General features: G+C 39.3%; 1 protein-coding gene across 3 annotated transcripts in view; it reads right to left on the bottom strand.

Annotated features, from left to right (window-relative positions):
* Nfat5 (nuclear factor of activated T cells 5) overlaps positions 1–13,220 on the bottom strand; it is a 98,890-nt gene extending 85,670 nt beyond the window's left edge. For 2 of the 3 annotated variants that reach the window (XM_026404480.2, XM_026404481.2), the window contains exons 1-2: positions 12,840–13,220; positions 11,068–11,121 (exon numbers count right to left, since the gene is read on the bottom strand). In XM_026404480.2, the coding sequence (XP_026260265.1) occupies positions 11,068–11,121; positions 12,840–12,912 (127 nt within the window). In that variant the 5' untranslated portion in view covers positions 12,913–13,220. The remainder of the gene's footprint in view (positions 1–11,067; positions 11,122–12,839) is intronic. The other variant, XM_026404482.2, reaches the window with a different exon arrangement.
* Between the last annotated feature and the right edge of the window lie 443 nt (positions 13,221–13,663).

The raw sequence follows: 13,663 nt of genomic DNA, 5'->3' as shown, positions 1-13,663 counted from the left end.
GTAGGGGCTGGGGATGTGGCTCAAGCGGTAGCGCGCTCGCCTGGCATGCGTGCGGCCCGGGTTCGATCCTCAGCACCACATACCAACAAAGATGTTGTGTCCGCCGAGAACTAAAAAATAAATATTAAAAATTCTCTCTCCTTTCTCTCTTGCTCTCTCCCCTCTCTCACTCTCTCTTTAAAAAAAAAAAAAAAAGAAGTAGTAGTTTTACTGTTCTATACCTTGATTATGTTGATTGTACAAACACACACTCGTTAAAAACTCACAGAAGCAACCCCTATGGAAAACAGTATGGAGATACCTCAGAAAACTTTTAATAGATCCTCCATTTGAACCAGCTATTCCACTACTTAGCTTATACCCAAAGGACTTAAAATCAGCATGCTATAGTGACACAGCCACATTAATGTTTATAGCAGTTCAATTCACAATAGCTAAACTATGGAACCAACCTAGATGCCCTTCAATAGAGAAATGCATCAAGAAAATGTGGCACATATACACAATGGAATATTAAAGAATGAAATTATGGCATTTACAGATAAATGGATGGAACTAGAGAATATGATGCTAAGTGAAATAAGCCAGTCCCAAAAACCTAAAAGCCGATAGTTTTCTCCGATAAGCGGATGCTAATCCATAGTGGGGTAGGAGGACAAGGAAGAATGAAAAAACTTTGTGTAGAGGGGAGTCAGGGGAGGGGTAGGGTTGTGGGGTTGGGAAGGCCAGTAGAAAAAGACAGACATTACTACCCTATATACATGTATGATTACACTAGTGGAGTGACTCTGAACCATGTACAGCCAGAGTAATGAGAAGTTGTGCTCCATTTGTGTACTATATGTCAAAATGCATTCTACTGTAAAAGTTTTTTATTTATTTAAAAAAAAAAAAAAAAAAAAAAAAAACCTCACAGACCACCAGGCATGGTGGCACACTCCTGAATTCCATCAACTGGGAAGCTGAAGAAGGATGACAAGTTCTCAGCCAGCCTCAGCAACTCAGCAAGGCCCTAAGCAACTCAGTGAGACCCTGTCTCCAAATAAAAAATAGGTAGGGATGTGTGTCAATGGTTAAGCATCCCTGGGTTCAATCCCTAGTTCCAAAAAAAATAAAAATAAAAACTCAAGGAACATTTAAAATGAATGTACTTCTGTACATTGAAGAAGAAGAAGAAGACACAAGAATACTACTGAGTAGAACCAACAAAATGTACAGTGTCATGCAAAAACGAACCAAAAGATGGAAAGGGTAGATTTAAAGAAAAAGGGAAAGGAGAACCAAAGTAAATTAATAAAACTCCATCAGAAATAAAACTATTCATATTGTATTTTATAGTTTTCAAACCCTTTCAACATTATTTCAATTGTATTCCCCTTAAGTCTTAATTAAGTAAGCACTGATAACATCTCTAAAGGACTGCTTTTATGATTTCCTGTAGGGTCACAGGGTAAAACTAGAATTAGAACCCAAATTCCTAACACAGAACTTTCAGAAAGTTCCAGAAACGAAAATCAACCATAGCAAGAAACAGAACTAACTCCTAATGCTCCTATTAGTAGTTTCTCCTATTGATCATCTCTTCTCAAATTAATCTATGAAACAGCCAGCAGAAATAAGAATTAATAACTTCCATAAAAGTATTGCCAAAGAAATCAAGAGTCCCAACCACCTCCATTTCTAAATTCTCCTTAAGTGGTGGCTTCCACTTAACCCTGCTTCTATGTTTTACCTGAATCCCACTATCAGCCAAGAATGAATTTCAACTAGCCATCTGCTTCATCTAAATCTTAAAAACTATCAAAGAAAAAAATGATTTGTCGATTGTAAATGTTAAAATTTTCCTCCAAAGGGGTCATCATCATATTTTTACTGATTTCTATTGTGTGACTTTTCATTACTTTAGGGAAACTGCTTATCTGAAGAATCCTATACAAAATATTCTTTTTATACCATCTAAACAGTAGTGTAATCTTTAGGGTCCAAAGTACAAACACCCATTATCAAATGTTTGTGCTACACAAATCCATACAAGATCATAACTCTAGGGTAAAACTGTTGAGGTTCAAACTGGGCACAGTGGCACACAACTGTAATTCCAGTGGATTGGGAGGCTGAGCCAAGATGATCAAAAGTTCAAAGCCAATCTCAACAACTTAGTGAGGCCCTAAACAACTCAGGTGAGACTATGTAAAAACAAACAAAAAAAAAAAAAAGTGGTTAAGAACCCCAGGTTCAATCCCCTGGTACAAAAAAATAAAAGTTGAGGTTCAAATTCCATCCTGGTCCACTAGCTATGTAATCTTGGAAAATTAATGAAAACTCAATCAAATCCCTCTGTACCTCAGTTTGCTTTAGCAGGGCATGGTGACACACACTTGTAATCTCAGCTTCTCACAGGCTGAGGCAGGAGGATAACAAGTTCGAGACAGCCTGAGAAATCTAGCAAGAACCAGTATCAAAATAAAAAATTTAATAAGTAGTTCAGTGGGAGAGCACTTGCCTCGCATGTGCAATGCCCTGGCTTCCATCCCCAGTATTATAAAAAATGAAAAAGAATTTTTAAAATATTGCTTAAGTAGATTTTTTAAATTAAAACTAATTTTATAAATGTAATCAACTACTTATTTCACTGTTAAAAACTAGTCATATTTTCAAAACTAATTACCAAATTTAGTAAAGTACTAGTCACAATGTTTTTTGAAAAGGAAATAAATGTTAGACATTTATGGCTGGAAAGCAATAATAACCATCAACCTATTTATCTTATAGGCTGGGAATGTAACTCAATGGTACAGTGCACATAGAGTGTGTTATCTAGCATCCATAAGACCCTGGGTTAATCCCCAGTACTACAGGAAAAAAAAGAAGGAAAAAAGGCTGTGGGTATAACTCAGTGGTACAGTGGTTGCCTAGCATATGGGAAGTCCTAGGCTTGATCTTCAGCACCACAAAAAATAAACAGAAGAGGAAAGTATCCATTTTAAAAAAAGTTAGTAAGGTCAGGCACAGTGGCGCATGCCTGTAATCCCAGTGGCTCGGGAGGCTGAGGCAGGAGGACCGCAAGTTCAAAGCCAGCCTCAGTAATTTAGCAAAGCCGTATGCAATTTAGCAAAACCCTGTCTCAAAATAAAAATAAAAAATAAAAAAGGGCAGGGGATATGACTCAGTGGTTAAGCTGCTGGGTTCAATCCCCAGTACTAAAAATAAAATAAAACAAAAAGTTAGTAAGAATCAACCAGGTGCAGCAGTGCACACCTGTAATCCCAGTGACTGCAGAGATTGAGTCAGAAAGATAGCAGGTTCCAAGTCTCAAAATAACAAATAAAAATGGATGGGGAGGCTGGGGTTATACCTCAGTGGTAGAGCACTTACATAGCATGTGTGAAGCACTAGGTCCAATCCTCATTACCACATTTAAATAAATAAAGGTATTGTGTCCATCTACAACTTAAAATATATATATATATATATATATATATATATATATATATATATATATATATATAAATATAAATTGAATGGGGTAGAGTGCCCATGGGAGCAATCCCAAGTACCATAAAAAATAAAAGTTATTAAGATTAAAAATAACTAAATAAAACAAAACTGGAATCTCACTCATGTAACATATCTTCAGTTCAAATCATTAGAAATATAGTTTTATCACAGCATCAGGATTTATTTATATTTCAAAGCTAAACCCATTATCTATGGATAATTCATAAGGAAAATTTCTAACTTTTCATTCAACAACATTTATAATTAGCATCTTATACACCTTGTTATTTTTTTAAACTTAATTTCCATTAACACAACAGCAAATAAAAAACACATGAATCTCTTTAATGTAACTTAGAATAAATTGGTAGCCAATAACAAGAAACATTTCTATTGAAGAATGTCTTTTACCTCATTAATATTAACAGAACTATCCTGTGTCCACTAAATAATCAGGTCCAACTGATCTCTTATATAATTTAAATCTTTTTATTTTATTTAATTTACTTATTTGGAGGGGACTGAACTCAGGGGCACTTAATCTCTGTGCCACATCCCCAGCCCTTTTCTTTGTATTTTATTTAGAGACAAATACTCACTGAGTTACTTAGGGCCTCACTAAATTGCTAAGGCTGGCTTTGAACTCCAGAGCCTCCTGCCTCAGCCTCCCCAGCCTTTGGGATTACAGATATGCACCATTATACCCACATGATATATTTTTTTATAAGTTCCTGCTATTTCCAATAGAAAATATAACCTAATGAATCTACTTTTCTAATAAAAAATGGCCATTTTTATATGTAATATTGATTACAATAGGAAATGTTTTTCTGCATTACCACTTTCAAGTTAGGGGACTACTACAATTACACAGAAGAGTCAAGAGTGAATTAGCTACTCAGGAGGCTGAAGCAGGAGGACTAAAAATTCAAGGAGCCTGGGCAACTGAGACCCTGTCTTAAAATTAAAAAGACCGGAGAAGTAAATCAATAGTAGAGCACTCCTTGGGCTGGGATTGTGGCTCAGAGGTAGAGTACTCACCTGGCACAGGCAAGAAGCTGGGTTCAATCCTCAGCACTACATAAAAAATAAATCAGGATGGGGATGTGGCTCAAGTGGTAGCATGCTCCTCTAGCATGCATGAGATACTAGGTTTGATTCTCAGCACCACATAAAAATAAAGATATTGTGTCCACCTAAAACTAAAAACTAAATTCTAAAAAATATTAATTAATTAATTAATTAAAGGTATGTGTCCAACTACAACTAAAAAAATATTAAAGAAAAATAATAGAGCACCTCTGGATTCAATCCCCAGAACCAGGAAAAAAAAAAAAAAAAAAAGAATGACTCAAGCCTGGCATAGTAGCACACCCCTATAATCCTGGAGACTTAAGAGGCTGAGGCAGAAGGACTGCAAATTCAAGGTCAACCTCAGCAATGAGGCCCTAAGGACTTAACAAGACACTGTCTCAAAATAAAAAATAAAAAAAGGGGCTGGGGATGTAGCTAAGTGGTTAAACAACTCTGGGTTCAAACCCCAATACCAAAAAATAATAAATTAAGATCAGACCATGAACCACATAATTAGAACACAGATTTATATCCATTTATTTTAATAAGCAATCAAATTCTGGTATTAAATGAAAATAAAGAAATCAAGTGCTGGGTATATGGCTCAAGAGCAGAGCATTTGCCTAGCATGTACAAAGCCCAGGGTTCAATCCCTAGTATTAAAAAAAAAAAAAAAAACGAAGCAGAATTTAGGCAGATACAAAAACAGATGATAGGGCTGGGGTTGTAGCTCAGTGGTAGAGCGCTTGCCTAGAATGTGAGACGCCACTGGGTTCAATTTTCAGCACCACATATAAATTTTAAAAAGGTACATTGACAACTGAAAATAAAAATTTTTAAAATACAGATGATAGGGAGCTGGGGTTGTGGTTCAGTGGTAGAGTGCTCACCTATTACATGTGAGGCACTGGGGTGATAAGAAAGAAAAGAAAGAAAGAAAGAGAGAGAAAGAAAGAGAAAGAGAGAAAGAGAGAAAGAAAAAGGAGAGAAAAAGAAAGAAGAAAGAAAAAGAGAGAAAGAAAGAGAAAGAGAGAAAGAAAAGAGAGAAAGAAAAGAAAAGAAAGTCATTAAAAAACAGATGACAGGAAATCAGAGATATGGATTTTATTGGCAAAAAGCTAGGGTGAACTAGGAATGATTTTTCATGTTATGAACTTAATTGTTTCTATAATTATATTCTTAGTTTACAAGTATGGATCCATTCAGATAATAAATACTAAACAAAAAAATAATTGAACATTTTTTTGGGGGGGCGGGGGGGGGGGTACCAGGGATTGAACTCAGGCACTCAACCACTAATCCCCAGCCCTATTTATTTTTTCAAAGAGACAGAGGGAGAGAGAGAGAATTTTTTAATATTTATTTTTTAGTTTTCAGTGGACACAACATCTTTCTTTCTTTCTCCCCTTCCTTCCCTTCCATTCCCTTCCTTCCTTCCTTCCTTCCTGTGGTGTTGAGGATCGAACCCAGCGCCCCGCATATGCCAGGCGAGCGAGCTACCTTGAGCCACATCCCTAGCCCTATTTTTGTATTTTATTTAGAAACAGGGTCTCACTGACTTGCTTAGTGCCTCACCATTGCTGAGGCTGGCTTTGAATTCGAAATCCTCCTGCCTCAGCCTCCCAAGCTGCTGGGATTACAGGCGTGCACCACATGCCCAGTTTAATGTTAGATATTTTTGATAAATCTAACTCTCATAAGATATCTTCATATGTATCATTATGTAGGTGTTTTATGGTCTAACTACCTTAACATGGGTCCTTGCAAGAGAAATAAAACATGTCTGATGGCAAGTTAAGAAATACTCCATGAAGACGTGACTGGGGATATAACTCAGTGGTACAGTACTTGCCTAACATGCAGGAGGCCCTGGGTCCTACTCATAATACTGGAGTGAGGGAGGTGGAATTCCATAAAGCCAACAAAACATTGCTATATTTCTAGGGTTTTCAGTTGTCTATAATTCTACATACATGATAATCAAACAGACTGGCAATAGTTGGAAAAAAAATAGTTGTTTTCTCCTAAGTCATTATATCATCTCTTAAAAATCATGCCAAGATTATATCAGACTGCCACTGAACTTTTACTTAACCAATTCTTAATTCATAATATTAACCAATTCTTTAATCCCTTCTTGAATCCATAATGTTATCCCTTAGGCTTTCTTTTCAAATATTTTTTTAGTTGTCAATAGGCCTTTATTTTTATTTATGTATTTACTTATATGTGGTGCTAAGAATTGAACCCAGGGCCCCATGAGTAGAGCAAGTGCTCTACGACTGAGCCACAACCCCAGCCCTATCCCTTAGACTTTTAAAAGCATTTAAAGGGGTTTAGGGCATAGTTCAGTGGTAGAGTGCTTGCCTAGCATGCCCAAGGCCTTGGGTTCCATCCACAGTACTGCAAAAGAGAATAAAAGAAAAAAAGCATTTAAATTTTTTATTCTATTGTTTTTCTCTATTTTCTTCAATTTGCTTAGTTATTTTTCTTGTTCTTTGATTTTCTATCTTATTATCTTACACCTCTGTATTTCTAGAATAACCTCTTAATCTATTTGTTTGTTTAGTTTCATTTCATTTCCTAGTTGTTGTTGTTGTTTTTTTTTTTTTGGTATGGCAAACAAAGTAAAGCAAAATGGGTATTTTGCGGTACAGAATAAGAAATGATAACTTCTCTGTAGCTGAGTTTATTTCTAGGCACTTCAAAGAAGATCCCTAGATTCAGAGGTTCAACTCTGAATCTAAGTGCAAACCATTTTATTTAAAAATATATATAGGGCTGGGGATGTGGCTCAAGAGGTTCGATCCTCAGCACCACATACAAACAAAGACGTTGTGTCCACCGAAAAATAAAAAATAAATATTAAAAAATTCTCTCTCTCTCTCCTCTCTCACTCTCTTTAAAAAAAAAAAAAAATATATATATATATACACACACACACACACACACACACAAGCTATGTTCTTTTAAGATAAGGAAAATAGCTGGGCTCAGTAGCACACACCTGTAATCCCAGCAGCTCAGGAGGCTCAGGCCAGGAGAATCGCCAGCCAGTTCAAAGCCAGCCTCAGCACCAGCGAAGCACTAAGCAACTAAGTAAGACCCTGTCTCTAAATAAAATGCAAAATAGGTCTGGGGATGTGGCTCAGTGACTGACTGCCCCTGAGTTCAATCCCTGGTACCTCCCTCCCCTGCAAAAAATAAAATCTATAGTGTATACTTTTGTCCAGGATATTCTGCATTAAAAATACAAATTTTTTTAATATACTTGTAACAGCACCATTTTTATTTTATTAAGAGGGTTTTACATGTTAATTCTGAGATCATTAGTAACATTGTTTTAATGGCCATATATTATTATTGCATTAATTAACTAGACCCCTTTTGCCAGTTAGGTAGTCACCATATTAAATAAAAAGATGGTAGCAAGCAAGAAGGACCAGCTCTTAAAAACACGTTAGTTATATTATATGAGATATATGCTATTGTTGGTATTTTTTTCTCCAAATGGTAGATATTTATATCTATTTCTAAAGCTTAATAGTACTCAATTATAGATTTTCTAACTTGTTTTCCTAAAAGAGCTTAAATATGGAAAATGTGTGTTCTATAAAGAAAATGAACATATTTTATATTAATTACTTAAATTCCTCACTCTGAGCTTGTTTTTAATTACTAGAAAGAAATCTAGACTACTGATGTAAAGTTTGCATAAATATTACTAGACAATACTTGATATTACATAACAGAAGGAATTTGTACAGTACAGTAGTTTAAGAACACAGACTGTAAAGGGAAAAGACTTAAGTCAGAAACATGGCTTTTTAACATACTAACTATGCAACTCCAGGTAAATTACTGAACTTCTCTATGCCTTCATTTCCTCATCTCTATAATAGGATAGTTTCTAATAATCATTTGAAACTTTTATAAAAATTCAATTAGTTAATATATGTAAAGTTCTTGGCACATGGTAAGCACTCTATTGATGTTTGTTGTTTAATAATTTTTTAAGTTAGCTAACATTTACTGAGCATCTACTATACACTAAATTAAATATTTTACATGAACTCCCCTAGTATAATCTTCAAAACAACCTAGGATGATGATACTATTATTGCCCACATTTAAAGATGAGAAAATTAAAGTATAAAGATTAAATGAAGTCCCACAGTGGCAGCTGCCTGCAATTCAAGCAACTCGGGAAGTTGAGGCAGGAGGATCACAAGTTCAAAGCCAGCCTCAGCAACTTAGTGAGATCCTAAGCAATTTAGGGAGGCTCTGTCTCAAAACAAAAATGAAAAGGGCTGGGGATGTGGCTCAGTGGGTAAGCGCCCCTGGGTTCAATTCCCAGTATGGGAGAAAAATAAAAAATATCAGCAATGAGTATGTGGGAGTTCATATCTATTTTCTTTACTTTTATGTATTTTTTAAGCCCAAATTAAAGGTTAAAAAATAGCAATGAGGTAGTACAGATTAAATACTTCATTAAACAAGCAAACAACTTTCTTATTTCATCTCAGGTAAAAATTCAAATAGGACATAATATACCTGATACTTGCATGTTTTGCATTTTATACATAATCTGTAAAAGGGTGGTCTTAAATTGTTGACTAGCCACTAAACCAAAATGAAAAATCAACAAAGAGGCAAAAACATTTAAACACATATTAAGCTTGTATGTATTTCCATCAACTCATTAAAAGTGTTTTAATAATTAACACTTTTTTTAATAATTTTGTTTATTTTATGTGGTGCTGAGGATTGAACCCAATGCCTCAAAAGTGCTAGGCAAGCGCTCTACCACAGAGCCACAATGCCAGCCTCAAATAATTAACACTTTTTCTTCCGTATATCTCTCTGCTGCCTAATAACCTCTATGATTATAACACTGATTTGTTGCCCAGGAAATAAATGAGATGTTACACACAAATATGACTCCACAACAGAAATCTGCTTCTTTAAGAGACACTTCTAAAAATTTCTTTCTTCAGATTAGAGTTTCAAAAATATTTGATACAAGGCACTTTTTAAAAAACATTTTTTTATTTTATTTTTAGTTGGACACAATATCTTTTCTTTCTTTATTTTTATGTGGTGCTGAGGATCGAACCCAGGGTCTCGCACATGCTAAGCGAGCGCTCTACCACAGAGCCACAACCCCAGCCCCACAAGGCACTTTAATACACACTAGCTCACTAAACTAAAGAGGTATCTATCTTAATAGAAAGAATATTAAAGTTTAAACAGGTAAAATCACTTACCCCAGGTCACAGAGCTAACAAATTGCTAAACTGGTATTCAAAGTTAAACTCAATTACAATATCCACTTTTCCCTCACTATATCAGACTACTCTTAAGCAAGGGGAAAACCTACACTCAAATCAGACTTAAATACTGAGGGCCTTCCTCAAGCGGGCCCTAAAGTCACTGCTTGTATATGTATTTGTATATATTTATATAGAGTGTGTTTGTGTGTGTATACATACTTATATTTCCTAGTGGCACCTTAGCATGGCTAACAAGCACTGAATAAAACACAGCGAGCATTGTTTCAGCTACTGTGGGATTTTTCCCCCCAAGTATCTTAATTTCAGCCTGTTTCTCTCTCTTTTTTTTTTTTTTTTTTTGTAGTTGTAGGAGGCCTTTATCTTATTTGTTTATTTATTTATTTTTTAAATGTGGTCCTGAGGATCAAACCCAGTGCCTCATGCATGCTAGGCAAGCACTCTACCCATGAGCTACAGCCCCCAGACCCTGTTTCTCATTTCCATAATAGGAAAATTAACATCCTTGCTGTCCAAATCCAGGATTACAAGATTCAAAGATAAATGATAAATGGGAATTCTATAAAACTTATTTAAAAACACAAAGAATATTTGATGTCTTAAAATGCTAAAAGCAACACAAAATGAAGTTTTCTAAATTGTCGCTGTTTATCCTACAGATTCCATAAACATTTCCAGGATTTTCTAAAGCCTTTTTTCTAAGCATAACTTAATCATCATCTCTATTACACAGCTTTTCTTATCCTTAAATATAATGTAAAATTACAAAAACATCAATGTTTTAGTAAATAAATGTTTGAAATATTCAGCATACAAAAGTTCTAAGTTTGGAATTTCCAAACTAAGTATGTGTTTTGTGTCACTCTTCTAGTTATTAACTCACCTTAATGTTTCAGCCTTTTCACATTTGGTTTGTATGTAAAAAAAGAATAAAGATCTGGAAATCTATAGTAGCACCCAACACATAATTTAAAATGATTTTTTTTTCAAGTCTTCTCAAAGCAAACACAACAGCCAAAAAGCATTTCAACATAACAACAAAATACACTGAAACACTTAGCTGCTCTAAAAGAAGGATCAGGCTATTTAGGAGAAAACTACATTGTGTGAGTTTGCAAAGTTTCACACTTTCCCATTTAAATTCCATTTGAGAGAAAGTCTTTGCATACTAACACAATAGGCTTTAAAATGGCACTTTGCTGACCTTCCAATAGTCCAACTCTATGAAAATTCTGTGATGGGTGTAACTTCAGAGAATCTGAAAAACACAAAAAGCATTAAGTACTTTTTATGCTGGATGAGAAAAAAATGCCAAGGATAACATACATCTCTTATATAACTATCATATATTTTTGAGATCTAAGGCCCATACTTGTATATATATTCCCTACAAGAGGAATGCTTAATTGCCTCTACATTGATCTCTAAACTAAACTTAGATTTTAATAAAGTATTCGTTTCATGGAAAATTATCTGACGATTACTGCCCAAATGGTGTTAGTGTCTTGACTATTTTTAGCATCCAAGTGTACCACATTAGTCCTTCTCTAAGATTCATCTCTTGATATTGTCTTCCTCCTGGCACTCAAAACTACAATATTTCTTAACTACTTCAAGTAACACTGTCCGAAAAATATCCACAGGATGGTTGGTGACCGCCAACTAAAGTCATCGAAGCAATGGTTACAGTAACTAAGTAGGATTCTGTACACAAACTCAATAGCCAGTCCATAAAGTCCAGTATCTTCCAGAGTAAACCACCTTACTGCCATTCACTTAAACAACTTAAATACATTAATGTGAAGTTGAAGCCCCTGTTTTGTTCGTTTGTTTTGGAGGGGATGGAATCAGGGGATGGATGCATAAAACCAAAAACCAGCAAAACGCTGAATTTCTCAGGAAAAGGGTTCACCTGGCATATTTTTTTTAACATAATGAAATGAACAGTTAACAATCCAGTAATGTCTTTCGCCTCGTCCCAGTGGTTTAAGGAGTGATGAGTGCAGTGGGAGTATTTTGGTTTGATGCCCCTTGCATAGGGAACCTGTTCTGACACATTCTTATGGTGTCCAGTATAGGAATTTAATGCCAATAGAAATCAGCTCAAGTATTAATATTTGAGATGCTGGGAATCCCCTGCAGGCCTTAGCCAAAAAGAGTTTTTAAGTGGGAATCTCTGTCCACTGTCCCCTCCCTGCAAGAAGCCCTTGAACAGCAAAGAAGAGAAAATTCTCAAAGGACAGCGTCCGTGCCTCAGCCTGATACTCCAGAGGGAGGAGAGGAATAAAACTAACCCAGAGAGAGCACCATTATCTTTGAAAAGAGAAGGAGAAGTAAGTAATTAGAATGCCACGGAGGTGGGAAAAGAAAATTCGGGCCCTTTCCAGCGAAGATGACGAGGAAAGGAAGAACGCCTGGCCGAGGGGGGCCGTCCCGACAAGCGGAGGGAGTGGACTAGGCCAGAGGGAGAGGGGGGCAGAAAGACGGCGCACAAACAAGCCGAAGGGGGGTAAAATGGTGACCCTGCCCCCAGAACCGACCTCCAGCCACGCCGCCCGCTGGGGGGCAACTTTGCCCGCGAGGAGGGTCCTGGTAAGAAGAGCCGTGGCGCGCGGATCGCCGCGGCCCCAGCGTGGGGCCCAGTTCGGGGTGATCCCCGAGCGGGGGAGGCCGGCGCGAGCTCCTCGCAGAGGGTGGCCGAGCCCGACCTGCCGCCGGACGCTCAGAGCCAACGGTGCCGCAGACACCGGGGGCCGACGGAATCGGGCCCCGGGCGACCCGCGGCTCCGCGGGGGAGGGGCCGCCGCTTCTCCGCCTGCCGCTCTACCACCAGCCGTCCCCCGCACCGCTCCCCCACCGCAGCCCGACAGGCTCGCGGGGTCCCGGCTTCGCCGCCCCCGCCCCGACGGGGACCCCCTGGGCTCCCGGGCGCCGGCTCTCCCCGCCCCCACGCCCCACCCCCCCAGCCTGACTCACCTCGCGAGTAAAGGGACTTGGGCGATTCCAGGTCTAGGTCCGCGCTGAGCAATGAGATGAAGTCCGAGGGCATCGCAGCTCGACCCAGCCCGGCCCGAGGGCAGCGGGAGGGGGGGAGCGGCGGTGGCGGCGGCACCTCCTCTCCGAGACCGCGGGCACCGAACCGGGGGCGGCGAGGCGAGGGCGGCTGCTGCTGCCTCCTCCTCGAGGGCAGTGACTTCCACCGAGCCAAGGACCAACGAAACGGCGTCGGGTGGAGGGAAACTCCACAGGGGCTGATTCCCGGCGAGCCAGGAGAGTTCAGGGCGGGGAAGGGGAGGGGGGGAGAGCCAACGGGTCCGTTTCGTGCTTCTCCTCAGCGAAAACTGACGGTCGCCGCCACCGCCGCCGCCGCTGACAGGAATCTGAGCCCCGCCCCCCGTGGGGCACTGCGCAGGCGCGGAGGGGGGCTCCCGAGAGCCGGGAAGAGCCGGGCAGCAGCCGGAGGGCGGGGAGGCTTGTCACGGAACAGCATCAACAAGGGCTTCGCTTCCTGCCGCAGCTGCCCGGGCGGCTGATCCCGAGCCGGGGAAAGGGCCCCGCCGGCAGGGAGGGAGGGAGGGAGGGAGGTGGGGAGGCGTCACACTCTGGGGCCCCGAGGAGGGAAAAGGTATTTGCACCGACCTGGTGGCGGCGAGCCTGAGGCGGCCTGCTCCGCGCCGCGGCGTGCGCAGGAGGACACCGACCCGGAGCAGCCGAGGTGCCTGCAAGGGAAGGGAAGAACCCAGCGACTCGCGGCGGCCGAGGCCAGAGTTTCGCAGGCAAATGGAGTTTCGTCGTTTGGA

The sequence above is a fragment of the Urocitellus parryii genome, chromosome 15 (assembly GCF_045843805.1).
Source record: "Urocitellus parryii isolate mUroPar1 chromosome 15, mUroPar1.hap1, whole genome shotgun sequence".
Lineage (NCBI taxonomy): Eukaryota > Metazoa > Chordata > Mammalia > Rodentia > Sciuridae > Urocitellus > Urocitellus parryii.
This window is presented reverse-complemented; position numbering and strand designations above follow the sequence as displayed.